This window comes from Primulina tabacum, chromosome 10, assembly GCF_025594145.1.
Source record: "Primulina tabacum isolate GXHZ01 chromosome 10, ASM2559414v2, whole genome shotgun sequence".
Lineage (NCBI taxonomy): Eukaryota > Viridiplantae > Streptophyta > Magnoliopsida > Lamiales > Gesneriaceae > Primulina > Primulina tabacum.
This window is the reverse complement of record NC_134559.1, coordinates 7,395,312-7,409,764: the sequence shown is the minus strand read 5'-3', so window position 1 is coordinate 7,409,764 and position 14,453 is coordinate 7,395,312. Positions and strand designations below refer to the sequence as shown.

The 14,453-nt window shown below is 30.5% G+C and overlaps 1 protein-coding gene across 1 annotated transcript; it reads left to right on the top strand.

Moving 5' to 3' along the window:
* Positions 1-2,925: 2,925 nt before the first annotated feature.
* On the top strand, positions 2,926-6,832 carry LOC142506163 (inositol oxygenase 2-like). The gene is made up of 10 exons (XM_075619322.1): positions 2,926-3,124; positions 3,221-3,359; positions 4,371-4,452; positions 4,532-4,736; positions 4,814-4,926; positions 5,476-5,598; positions 5,686-5,755; positions 5,853-5,931; positions 6,452-6,533; positions 6,637-6,832. Exons 1-10 carry the CDS (start codon positions 3,094-3,096, stop codon positions 6,661-6,663), a joined length of 951 nt encoding a protein of 316 aa, XP_075475437.1. The 5' UTR covers positions 2,926-3,093; the 3' UTR covers positions 6,664-6,832.
* The last annotated feature ends 7,621 nt before the right edge of the window (positions 6,833-14,453 follow it).

Here is a 14,453-nt window from a genome sequence, read left to right as displayed (position 1 = left end):
AACTCAACCCAATTTTTTATAGACAGATTGCGTGCACTTTTTATAGACAAATTCTGTGCACCCTATTCTGTTAGAGATATTCAATATTCATTATCTCAATCAAATTCTCTTTGTGTTTTTATATTTGAATTTCATTAAAAAAATTTTAGGACTTGTGTTGAGTAATTCTGTAACTGGTTTATGCATTTAAAATTATAAAACCAAAATATCTTAAATAATTGGTTGCATTAATTTAACCAAACAACATTCACATGCAGCTCAATATATATTCACTACATGAATTAATCTATTTCCGCGCTTTTCTTCCGTCAATTTTTTAAATGATACAGGATCTAAGTCGGGGTCATCTCTCTTAATATATACATGCATATGGTGTAAACGAATCGAATCGAATCGAATTAAATATGACGAAAATCTGAAAGTTTGAATTGTCGGCAAATGTGAATGATGGTAGCGTAAATATTAATGATATTTGTTCACAAACACAACAGAATATTCAACAAATGTTTTCTAATAATCTCTATAAATAAAGGTCTCCTCCCCTCATTCCATTCATCCCTTTATCGAGTTTTTCACGTAAATCTCGGTATCCAATTTATTCTTTATTTTCATATTTATTATCTTAAATTGCCGCACGTGAGATCAACACGAATTCGACTCGAATTAATTCTATTCGAGTTCAATCTCGATTTGAAATTCGAAAATCTTAATTTTTTTGCTTGAATTTAGTTTGAATTAAAACTCAAGTTCGACTTGAAATATTCGAACATATTCGCGAACTATTACTTGAAAACAAATATTCGAAAAGCTCAAAATTTATTTATATAACATGTAATTATATTATAAAGCTAAAATATTAAGGATCACGAGCAATTCAAAAACAACTGAACAAAATAATTTAGGGGGGTGTATTCATTCTATACTTTCAAAGATTTTTAATGACTTTTTTTAAATGATGGACTTTTGTGGAGTTGATAGATTTTTATTGACTTTTATGGAATCTCGTAGAATTGTAAAACAAATTTCATAGACTCTTAGGGGGGTATATTCATTCTATACTTTCAAAGATTTTTAATGACTTTTTTTAAATGATGGACTTTTGTGAAGTTGATAGATTTTTATTGACTTTTATGGAATCTCATAGAATTGTAAAACAAATTTCATAGACTCTTATAGACTTTTTTTTTTCAAATTTTTGTCGACTTTTTGTAAACTTTTTCATAGAATTATGTGAATTTTGTAGTTTATAATTGTGATTTATTTTTATTAATTTTTTAAAAATAATTATTGGACATAAATAACCTCTTCAATTTTAAATTATTATTTTTATTTATGAATGTAAATGAATTTTACTTACTTAAAAGTTAAATCAATTTAGTTTGTGAAAAACGACAAATGAACTATCCAATTTATTGAAATCAAAATTTTAATTCTTTATATCAATTCAACATATTAATGAATAATATTTTTATAAGTTCATAATAAAATTTTATTAGAAGAACACCCAAAATAATGAGTAGGCTTTTATAAAAAAATCTAATCATTACCTGACAATTTGATCAACATCGTTCTACATTCCATTGGCTATGATATCTCTCCATGCATTAGCATTTGCTCGTTGTTGTTTTTGAGTATTAAATAACTGATCAAAGTCGTCACCTTCATAAACTTGTGCTGATGAAGACAATTGAGCTTCATTATCTAGTTCAATTTGAAATTCATCAAATTGACACTTATTCCAAAGAAAATTGTGTAATATAGCACATGCCAATACAAGCCCTGTTAGGGGTGGAAAAAAATACCGAATTTTCAGTATACCGAGATTACCATAACAAAAAAATATTGAATTTACCGAATTTTAAGTATAACGAAGATTTCTCGATACGGTACGGTAACATTACCGAATTTTTCGGTATGGTAACGATATCCAATTTGAAAATTTTGGTATATACCGAAATACCGGAAAAATATACAAAAATTTTAAAATTATAATATTTTAAAACAATAAATTATAATTTTTTTTAAAATGTAAGGTTTTTTTGGTTTGGTATACCGAAAATTTTGGTATAGTATCGGTATGAATTTGCTTATACAATAATTTAATATATAGATTAACTAAAATTAAAGAAAATAATTAAAAATAAAATGTTATATAATGATTAATAAAAAAATTAAAATTTAATTATGTGTTTAAAAAGTACAAATAAAAGGAAAAATAAATAGATGAGAAAAGAATGAAAGTTTGTATTGAATTTGGGAGATTTCTCAATTAAATGTACATCCAAATCTTTAGGTTGAATCAAAGACTTTTGTTGACATTTTATTGTTGTACCTTAAGCTATAATTCTTGTACTTAATAGAATTCCATAGAGTCATTAAAAGTCTATTGACATTTTGAATACCTATAGACTTTTGTAGAGTTTTTAAAAGTCAAGTTTGAATACCACACGACTTTTTAAAATTTTACAAAAGTTTACATTGAATACCACTAAACATTTATGGAGTATATAAAAGTCTAGTTTGAATATCTCTAGACTTTTAAACTTCATAAAAATCATTAAAAATCTATAACCAATACACCACCTTTATACTCGAACTCGACTTGAAACGTGTCAAATTCAGCTAAAAAAATTCAAACGTATCAAATTCAGCTAAAAAACAAATCAAATATTTAAATATAAAAAACGTCACGCTAGAATTCGATAAAGATAACAATCAAAGTACACGTTAGTCTGACTCACCCCAATTATTATCTCCCCATCCTTCCCCACGCATAAACAAGCGCGTGGCCCACACTTACGACGTTCCACGCCAGCGGTGGTCCACACGCGTAGCCTGTTAGGTTGGTCAAATGTGACGTATCTTTCGCGGGATACCTATATATATCAGACTAACTTTCTCAGATATTCCAGTCGAGGACTTGAAACCTTAAAATTGTCAATCAAGGACATTTTTTATCCCCACTATAAATATCCATATTTTTCTCCGAAACCTACACCCACCCTTTTTGCATCAACCAACTATATATACATATACTTATAGTATCCTCATTTTTGTCGATTTTCGCTGGTTGGACTCTATCTGTTTGAGACGATGACGATTCTAATCGAGCATCCTCCCCTGGGTACACATTTTATAAGAAATTTATATCATTTTTTTTGTGGATGAATGTGTGATTCGGTTCGTTAATGTACTTTTTTGTTTTGAATTCTGATGGTAGATTTCGACGCGGATGAAAACAAAGTCCGATATGATGATATGAATGATCTCGTGTTGGATGGAGGGTTTGTGACGCCGAAGTTGGAATCGGATGTGAAATTCGAAGCACCCGAAATCAACTCTTTTGGCAATTCGTTCAGGTCGTTTTCTTTGTTTTTATGCTCGATTCAAACTTAATTTTCTATCGTATTTTTTATATATTATTATTTTACAAAAAGGTGTTGAATAAACTCACAAATAAGAAGGTAAAAATGGTACGAGACGGTGTCACGGGTCGTATCGTATATTATCTGTGTCTATCATCTAGTGTCGAGAATGTATATATATATGACTTTTTTTATTAAGTTCGAGACACTTAGAATAATTAATTTTGATCTTACTATTTGTTTTTTATAAAGAAAAAATACCATTTTTCTCAAATTACAAAATATCTCATTTTTTGTTTAATAAAATAAATTATTAAACTTATTTTAATAAATTTACATCTCATCTATCTACTCTAACTTAATAGAAAATCTTTTATCTTTATCTATATTTTAAAATTTTAAATCAAATAATTATCTTAGTAAATTATCTTTTATCTTTATTTATATTTTAAAATTTTAAATTAAATAATCACCTCATTTATGACATAAAAAGTTAATATTAAAAAAAAACTTTACATAAATTTTTTAAATATATATGAGTGCGATATATATACAAGAAGATTACGTGGGACATATGATGGATAAGTTTTTGATGATGCGATCATAATTATAGAACAATTTGTATATTCTGTTTCATAATAACGTGGGAAATTGAGCCACTTGTGTGCATCAACTATTCTTTAATTTTTTAAAAAATACTAAGTATTTTGAGATAAAAATTGTTAAAAATAAAATATTAAAAGGTAAATTTTGCATTCGCGTTTCATGTATTATTGTGACAAATATAAAAAACCCGAAATTAATAAGCAAAAACGTATGTGAAACGGTGGTCGTATTTTGTTAGACGAATATCTTATTTGGGTCATACATGAAAAAATATTAATTTTTTATGCTAAGAGTATTATTTTTTAGTGTGAATATCGGTAGGATCGACCTGTCTCACGGATAAAGATTCGTGGAGAAAAATCTTGGGGAAATACTCAAATGGGCTTTCACGAATTGCAGGGACTACAACGCTGAAAGTGAAAGGCAAAAGACCGTGGAGGAATTCTACCGCTTGAACCACATTAATCAAACAGTCGAATTTGTAAGTTTGTTTATACATACATATATTATATATTATAAGATTTAAATTGATTCAAGATATTTAATATTTGCAAATGCAGGTGAAGAAAATGAGAGAAGAATATAGGAAACTTGACAAACTAGAGATGAGCATATGGGAATGTTGCGAGCTTCTGAACGACGTGGTGGACGATAGCGATCCCGATTTGGACGAGCCCCAAATCGAGCATCTGCTGCAAACTGCCGAGGCGATCAGGAAAGATTACCCGGACGACGACTGGTTGCACTTGACCGCCCTCATTCATGGTAATCGATCTATACGCATGTATTACTAACTTTTCTGAATATAGAATTTGAATGGTTATGACCAACACATTTTTCAGATCTTGGAAAAGTGCTGCTGCTTCCTAGATTTGGACCGCTGCCTCAATGGGCTGTTGTTGGTGACACATTCCCTCTTGGCTGTTCCTTTGATGAATCCATTGTACATCACAAGGTACATTGCGTGGATCCTGTCTAATTTCGACCTGATTCTCTCCGATCTGCCTAAATGGCTTGTTAGATGTTACTCATATGGGTAATACTCATATATTCTGTATATGATATTTATGTTGAGTGATGAATCATAAGAAACATTGTGTGGATCATGTCTAATTTCGACCTGATTTTCTCCGATCTGCCTAAATGGCTTGTTAGATGCCACTTATATGTGTGGTACCCTCATTCATTCTGTATATGACATTTTTGTTGAGTGATGAATCCATTGTATATCATAAAGAACATTGTGTGGGTCTCGTCTAATTTCGACCTGATTTTCTCCGATCGCTTATTAGATACCACCTATATATATGGGTGATACCCTCGTTCATTTTGTAAATGATATTTGTATTGAATGATGAATCATGACTATTCATCTATACGACTATACATCATTATATTGTTGAATGAGTGATCTTTCATGAACAAAACATTGCCTAAATTAGTTGAATCAATTTCTGGCTCTACTTTTATCAATAATTAAGTAACTCAATTTGATGCGATGCAGTATTTCAAGACTAATCCCGACGTGAACAACCCTTCTTACAACACTAAAAATGGAATTTACGAAGAGGGTTGCGGATTAGAGAACGTCTTGATGTCGTTTGGGCACGACGACTATATGTATTTGGTAATTGCGCTCAGAAAATTTATGAAATCATCTTACAAATTTATAATTTTGCATAATATGATTTTATTTTTATTTTATATTTTTTAGGTGGCCAAGGAAAATGGAACCACTCTACCTTCCGCTGCGTTGTTCGTCATCCGATACCATTCATTTTATCGTAAGAATTCCAACATCTTTCTTTTTATGTAATGAAAATAAAAATTTAAAATGTGTTGGTTAATTTCTAATTGATTTATTGGCATGTACGGTTGCAGCGTTGCACAGAGCTGGAGCATACACACACTTGATGAATGAGGAGGATAAAGAGAACCTGAAATGGCTACATATTTTTAAGTAAGGTTTTTTTTTTTTTGGAAATAAAAGTGTTATTTTTAATTTGGGCAAAACCTGTGAAACGATTTCACAGGTCGTATTTTGTGAGACGTATCTTTTATTTGGGTCATCCATAAAAATGTTTTACTTTTTATGCTAAGAGTATTAATTTTTATTGTGAATATTCCCATCTCACAGATAAAGATTCGTGAGACCGTCTCACAAGATACCTACTTTTTTATTTGTTATTATACAAAAGCTCCTCTCAAACCGTTTTATGTGTCAATTATGTGAGACGAATTTTCGAACTCGACTCGGTCCATAAAAAAATATTATTTTTTAATTTTTTTTTGTAAATATAGATTGGATCAAACCTGTCTCACGAATATAAATTCGTGAGATCGTCTCACAAGAGACTCACTCTATTATTATATCTGTCAGATCGTCTCACAGAAAACTCTCTGGTCTATTATTATTATTATTAGATATATAATTTGGTGTAATTGGATTTTTTTTGGATATTTATTTGATAAAATTGCAGCAAGTATGACTTGTACAGTAAGAGCAAAGTTCGAGTTGATGTTGAAAAAGTGAAACCATACTACCTCTCCCTCATTGAGAAGGTAAACGAATTTTTTTTTTGGAAATTAAATTATAATTATGAACTTTGATTTTTATTCTCTCCTCGAGGTTATAATTAAATTCAAATCCACATATTTATTGCAGTATTTTCCAGCGAAGCTTCGATGGTAAATTAATTGGCAAGAGCAATTGGATTATATTTATTCATTTATTTTTTTATTGCAAGACGTTGGATTTTATGTAAATAGATTTCGTGAAAGAAGATTTATCCGGCCAGATCTCTTTTCCGGATTTGTAATTATTTATTTTCGTAATGAATTTCGTTTTTTGTTTTGTTTTACATATTCTCTCCTTTATTATATGTATTACATACAAACAATATACACGCATAAAATGGATTCACCATAGTGAAAGGTGAAAGGAGTGTTTCAAAAATTGATTGAAGTTTACAGTTTACTTATATGTATAAACGATTGAGTTCTTGTTAGCATAAACTAAGATAATACTTTAATACAAAATCTAAGGGTATAAAATCGATCAGGACATGTGGAGGTTCATAAAAATATATAGATCTTACATTGCCAAATTAAAATTGGTGTGAGAAATGAGATTTCAACGTATCGAATTCCAGCGAAGCTAGCGATTTCAGCATTGTTATAAATTTCAGCACGACGGAATACATACCATTTTTAGTAGCCAAGTTTCATCCGCAACAACTGATTTTAAGCAGATCATTGTAACAGTCAGCAGTCATTCAAATTTTATAACTGGAAAATTAATTCGAAGTTATGACAGATCATGATAGATAAATGAGAGAATAACAGTCATATTTTGCCATGTAAGTAAAAGTCGATTTTTTGAATCATTGTTAGACAAGTTTTTGAGCAAATCACTCTAAAAATTTCGAGCAAGGAGTAGCCTAGTTTTTGAACATCAATTCTTTAGCGAAAACAAACAATTTTCAAATATTAATCGAAACTATGTTAAGCATATTACTGTAAGCGAGTTTTCTGTTTCAACTTGTGTATTTTGATTTAAAATCGACCAACATGTATGTTATGGATTTAAAATCTGACTGGTGAAATCTATATATTTGAATCACTGACTTTTATAAACAAATGGTGATAATATATATGCTGAACACACTTGATTCTTTGTTATTCATGATTCACGCGTGACCCTTTAGATGATTAAAATATAATAGACTGATATCAGCTAGTCATTAAATTCAAACCTGTTCAATACATGATTTTGGATGCCTTTTTATTCGTATATATATATACACTATATTATTAAGTTTGAGACACTTAAAATAACTAACTTTCGGTATCATGTCTGTTTTAATACTTATATAGATTAATAAAGTATTAAAAATTTATTGCAAGTTAGTGTATAATGTTTTTGTTCCCTCAACATTAAGTTGTAAGGTTCAATATCTACTTGGGTATTTTTTTTTCCTTTCTTTTTTCTATTTATTTTTTTAATTCATATATCAAAATTGCAGTGTAGTCCCTCATTATTTCTTATAATTACAATTTGACCTCCATTTAAATACAAACCAAATGAATTGTAAAAATATTGTACAAGCACACAACGCGTGCGTCAGTGCAATAGTCCGTATTAATGTTATGTTGGATATTTCGTGAAAATGATTTAAATGCTGAGATGATTTTCTCATTTACTGAGTAACAACAATATCACATACCTACTCAAAACCCCTCTCAGATAATAATAAAGTAGAGATCGAAGAAGATGAACAAACCCAGTTATGAGACTGGTGAAGGAGACCTGACTGAATAATTTTATAGTTAACAAATGTTGTTTATTAGACACTTCATCATTTCTATTATATACTTTGTTTTACATTTTCACAACTGAAAACAACATTCAAAGTTATATAATACAATATATTTTGATATCGTGAATGAATAGACTAATTTTTAAAATTTTGTATTTCTGACACTTGTTGTTTTCGAGTGCATCATTGAGAACAACGTTGATGTCAACACTCAGTTGTAGAACGTGATAATTAGATTGTTAGATATAAAGTGAATTAATGACCCTTGTATTAGCATCTCTTCAACGTCATATGTTTCATTGGTATCGAAACACAAAATTTTAGTACGGTAAGTTCAGTAAACTCAGATTAAAATCTTGAAGGCCCAATATTATAAAACAAAATAGACAAAAAAAAATTAAATAGCATCACTCATTTCATAATAGTGTGTGTTTAATATATAGTTTATGGTGTCTTGATCTTAATGAATGGTCGTTCCAACAAATCCAAAGAACTACCTTGGCGGATCGTTACCTGCGTCATAAACAATTATCAAAGCCATCGAGGTCACCCGACGAAAACACTTTGATACTAAGTCATCGAATACCCGAAGAGAATGCAAATTATATTGAGAATTATAGAACTATAACTTATTTATATATTTTTGGAGATGTTATAGGCTTGGCCCTATACGGGCTTAGCTATATTTTAATGGCCTTAATAAACGGCGTCATAAAAAATAATTAAGAGAAGACTAGCTTAATTAGGTTATGTTATTTAGGTTATCTCCAATTCGTGCATTATTTTAGTGTAATTTTAACTTCAAAATAACACAATTTTGCACCAAATATAAAACTTATTCAATTCATCAACTCTAAAAAAATATTCTTAAAATATTCCCTATTGTCATATTTTTAACAGTTATATTGTTTCACAAATTATTTAACTGTATATTAAATTTAAATGTTATTATTTAAGAAAAATATTAAAATAATTTTATCTATAAAATAATATCATTAATAAATTTAAAATATAATATTCTCTACTTTTCTTTCAAATAATAAAATATAAATTTTAATTATTTATTAAAATAATTCTAATATTAATCTTTTTGTTTATATATTTATCAAATATCAAATAATCAAATAAATCTTAAAATTAATTTAAATCCATTAACTCTATTTTAAAACTATTAACTATATATTTTTAAAGAAATGAAGAAATGGGGGTCTGATATGAGAGAAGAAAAAGTGTTCCATTCTGCTTTTGAGTCACTTGGTAAAATATATAGAAGCAATCTGTTTCCCTATGACCCCAAAGATTCGAAGTTTATGTTTCTCTTTTCACATGTGGATTACAGAGACTGACGAGCCCCAAAGAACCTCATAGATCAATCTGTCTTGAAGTGGTCGAAAAAGTATATATCATAGCAATCGCGCTTGGAGTATAAATGATAGCCTTTAGTCCCATGCAATAGTTAAATCTCGGTGTTCCGACCGACGATTAATTAGTATCATTCTATCATGTCCCAAATCAATATATATGCTGATGATCAGATCGACTCTATTTGAGTTGTATAACCTTGTAAGCACAAAGCATACATGTTTCATTAAAGTATGTTATGATATTTTAGAAAATAAATGAATTTAGATATTACTAAGTAACTTTCATGTTTATTAGACTTAAGAGGGTGTTTTTTTTAAAAAAAGAAGATAATCAAATATATCAAAAATTGAACAAACAACATTCTAAAGTCACCAAAAGTGATTGCTCTAAAAATAGGTGGAATGCATAAATATGCATTTAGTCATGGAAAAGCTAATGGTTTTAAAGAGCCCAACATTTACAAGAAATAAAGGATATTATGGAATATTATTGACAAAAGTGGTAATTTTGTACGACAAAAAAAAGATTTAGGAAATCTTTGGGTTCGATGTTATCATAATATTAATGCACCGACGAATTTAAGGACATTAATTAATAGAGTAAAAACTTATGTGAGACGATCTTATAGGTCGTATTTTGTGAGACAGATATCTTATTTGGGTCATCCATGAAAAAATACTACTTTTTATGCTAAGAGTATTACTTTTTATTGTGAATATCGGTAGGGTTGATCCGTCTCATAGATAAAAATTCGTGAGACCGTCTCACAAAAGACATACTCTAATTAATATTTCCATCGTGATTTTTTTAACAATAAAATATTTTACTTTAGAGTGATATATCAATGGGATTATGGGAATACATTTATTTGTTGACTCGTATCTCACAATCATGCTACCTTGCATGCACTAAACCTAAATTAACTCATGCCATAATGGTGGGCTTGAATTTTGTTGGGTGCGTAAAAAGTGTATATTTGAAACTGTCAAGGTGAACAAGGCAGGAGCAGAATGCAAGTTGAGGCTAGAGTTAATTCTATTTTTTAAGACAAATTTGAATCATACACGGTGCTTATGATACACGACAATCATATCTCAAGATATAACGACTTTCGTTTTGTAATAAGATAACACCCCAAATTAAAAAACCACACGAACTTCTAGATATTTTTTATGATGAAGTTTCCGGTGATTTTAAAAAAAGTTGGGGTCTAGTATACATTTCCAAATGTTGAAGGGGCTTTTCACGATTAGACATAAAATGATATATATGGAAGAACTGAAGTCATAAAATTCCAATGTGATACAAGTGTGAATCTTTTGAAACCATGCATTTTAAGTCTATTGATTTTTTTGTATGAATTTATGTTAAAGTAATATTAATTATGATAAATTTGAAATACACTCAAGATTCAAATTTTAGCAATACATTTTTACATTACTTATTCACGCAGATCTATTTTTTTTTGCTATTGACTTACTAATCTTTTGGGCATGTAATCACATCTCTCACGGTATCACATGTAGAATACTCACAGTGATATCTAATTCCTAACAATGGTTTCTTTTACCTTTCCCAGCACTCAAACTCAATAGCTTCATGTCAAATAGATAGGTTAAAGGTACTGGGTTCAAGTGCCGAAGAAGGCTAAAGAAACCATTATCATGATTAGGATAACACTGTTAGTAGTGCATATGTGATACCGTGAGAGTTATGATTGCAGGCCCTAAAGATCAATAGGCCCATGAGCATTACAAGAAGGCGCAACTCAATTGGTACTCACATTCTAAAAACCTATGTATCTGACATGAGGTACAAGGTTTGAGTGTTGTGAAAGATGAATGGAACCACTGCCATGGAGAGGATAGTACTATGAGTAGTGCATGCACATGTGATGTGAGAGATGTTATTGCAATATGCCCAAAAATCAGCAGGTCCATACATGTCAATTGGTAATTACACTAAGAACTTTTGTATTTGACATGGAGGTACTGAGTTCGAGTGTTGGAAAAGGCTAAAGAAACCAATGCCAAGAGTGGAATAACGTAATGAGTAGTGTACATGAGATATTTTGAGATATGTTATTGCAGACTTAAAATATTAGATGGCCCATAAGCATTACAAGTTACACGTTTTATCCCCCATTCATTGGGATTTTTGGATAGGATTAAATGAATGTAAACAACGTCAGTATCGATATGTCTCGGTTCCGAGGCATGACATTTAAGTGGTATCAGAACCGGTCACCAAATGAACACCGAGAAATAAGTGTTATGTATGACCAAATGCTACATGGATGAGAGTCACCTCTTGAACCTGTAGAGCAAAGTGCTATATTATGAGAGTCACCTCTTAAACGTGTAGGAGACATCTCTAGATTCTCGGCCTCGGGCACGCCGGGACAAGGACGTCGCGTTCTGAAGTAGGGGTGATTGTAATACGTTGTCTCGAATGGGTTGAAAATGAAAATTTAAAATGCTTTATAAGAGCTTACAATAGAGTCCTATAGCAATTTGAGTTAACTATTTTCGTAAAGCGAAGACAGATACGAAATAGTTTCGGCCTATTGTTCAGGCGCGCAGACGCAGGTCTTAGCCCGGGGGCGTGACACTGAAGGTGATGTAGGATGTAAAACAGAAAACATATCAATTGAAAATTCGAAGCTTCATCATAGAAACCTCGTGAGACTTCTAGGATACAACATCAACAAACAAGAAAATTTTTTACTAGATGAATGCATGCCCAACAGAAGCTTAGATGCCTTCACATCTGGTGGGACATTTATTTATCAGTACCTTTATAAGCAGCCTTTCTCTTGAATATTAGCTAGCACCGACGATTTTCTTTGTTTATTTCTTTCGTCAGATCAAGATGTTTTTATATCATCATTCATTCAAATTCCAAAATATTTTATTATGATCGCACATGTTTACACCAGCAACTTCAGAGTGGCATATAAACTCGAGAGATTCTTCCGTCTATTCATTTTGTTATTTGCATTGACAGGCATGGATAACGCGGACCGAAAACAAGGCCCTGGATTTGACAGATCCTACACTGGTAGAAACATGCGATGCATCTCAAGTGATCAAGTGCACAAATATTGGGTTATTATGCGTCCAAGATGATCCCGGTGATCGTCCCACCATGTCAAATGTTGTGATGCTTGACAGTGTAACATCTCCTCTTCCATCCCGACTCAACCAGCTTTCATCGTGAGGAGACGTCTAACGTTCGTGTCTTCCTCTCTGTCTTCAAAACCGGATGCAATCTCCAGAAATGAACTAACCATTGATTTTTCAATATATCTCACTCATACCATAATTAAGTGTCTAAAGCTATTGTGCGAGGCGAAACACCCCTTATATTTTTGCTATAATTCTGAAGTTAGGGGCGGCTTTGCGTTCATTTTCCTCGGGTAACTTATTGATTTAATACCAAACTTTTATTATTTATGGGATTACAAGTCAAAACAATTTAATTTACATGATTTTTGTATTTTTCCCATATATAATAACTCTTCGTCTGCTTTATTGGTAGTAATATCTGGCTCTATTTAGTTATTTTCAGGTATTGTGTCAAAACTGAGAAAAAATGACTGAAAATAAAAAAAACCAGATTTTCACTATTTGCAATAACAAAAACCAGAACATGTGAATTTACATGATGATTTTTCAACTTTTCTATATATATATATTTGTTTTGGCATAAAATATACACAAGCATGCGTAAAACTTTGATATAAAAAACTGTTATTATACTTAAAAAAAAGTAAATATCAGTTTATAAATTTTGATCTATAAATTTCATATCATGATGATTTATGGAATTATATCTTTTGATAATGTAATAATTGTATCGGTTCAAAAGTCGGTCTGACAAATAATGTTTGAGTTATTGTACGATTTAAAATACTTGAATTATACTGTTATCACCAATTATGACATTTGTTAAATCGATAAACATTCGATCTTGCAATATTCTCTTTCTTTATAGTTGAGAGTAGGTCTCTCGTGAGACTATCTCACGAATTTTTATCTGTGAGACGGGTCAACCCTACCGATATTCATAATAAAAAGTAATACTTTTAGCATAAAAAGTAATACTTTCTCATGGATGATCCAAATAAGATATATGTCTCACAAAATACAACCCATGAGACCGTCTCACACAAGTTTTTGACTACAGTTGAAGAATGGAAATGTAAATTTGATGTTACTGCAGCGACGCAGTCGAGGACAATAATTTCCTCCTCCATTACTTTAAACCGATAGCATTAGTGGCGACACATTTGTTGGCTACTTATCGATTTCACACTGTGTCAAACAATTTTCCTTCCCATCCTTTATTACAGTATATATGACATTATATGATATATACCACTGTATAAAACATGTGCATGTAAATGACAATATTGCCAACATAATTAATTCCGATGCCTTTATATATATTGTATTGTTTTATAAAGAATATAAATTTATCAAATTGTGATCTTTTGTACCAAAGTAAAAAAATTCCATGTTGTGATGTTATTTTTCGGTTGATAAATTTAAAGTCATCAACATTTTCGAACTATATTCATGGAAAAATTACATTTTTAGCTCTTAAACTTGTTTTTTTCCCCTATTTTTGATCATGTTGTAGAATGATTAACGATTTTAGTCCACCGATTTTATTTTTCAATTGTAGTCACTTTTTACCAAAACGTTGATGTGACGTCGGAAAATGATGGCGTGACATCGATAATTGTTGATGTGTCCAATGCCGCGTCAATACTTCGATGAAAAATGACTAATTT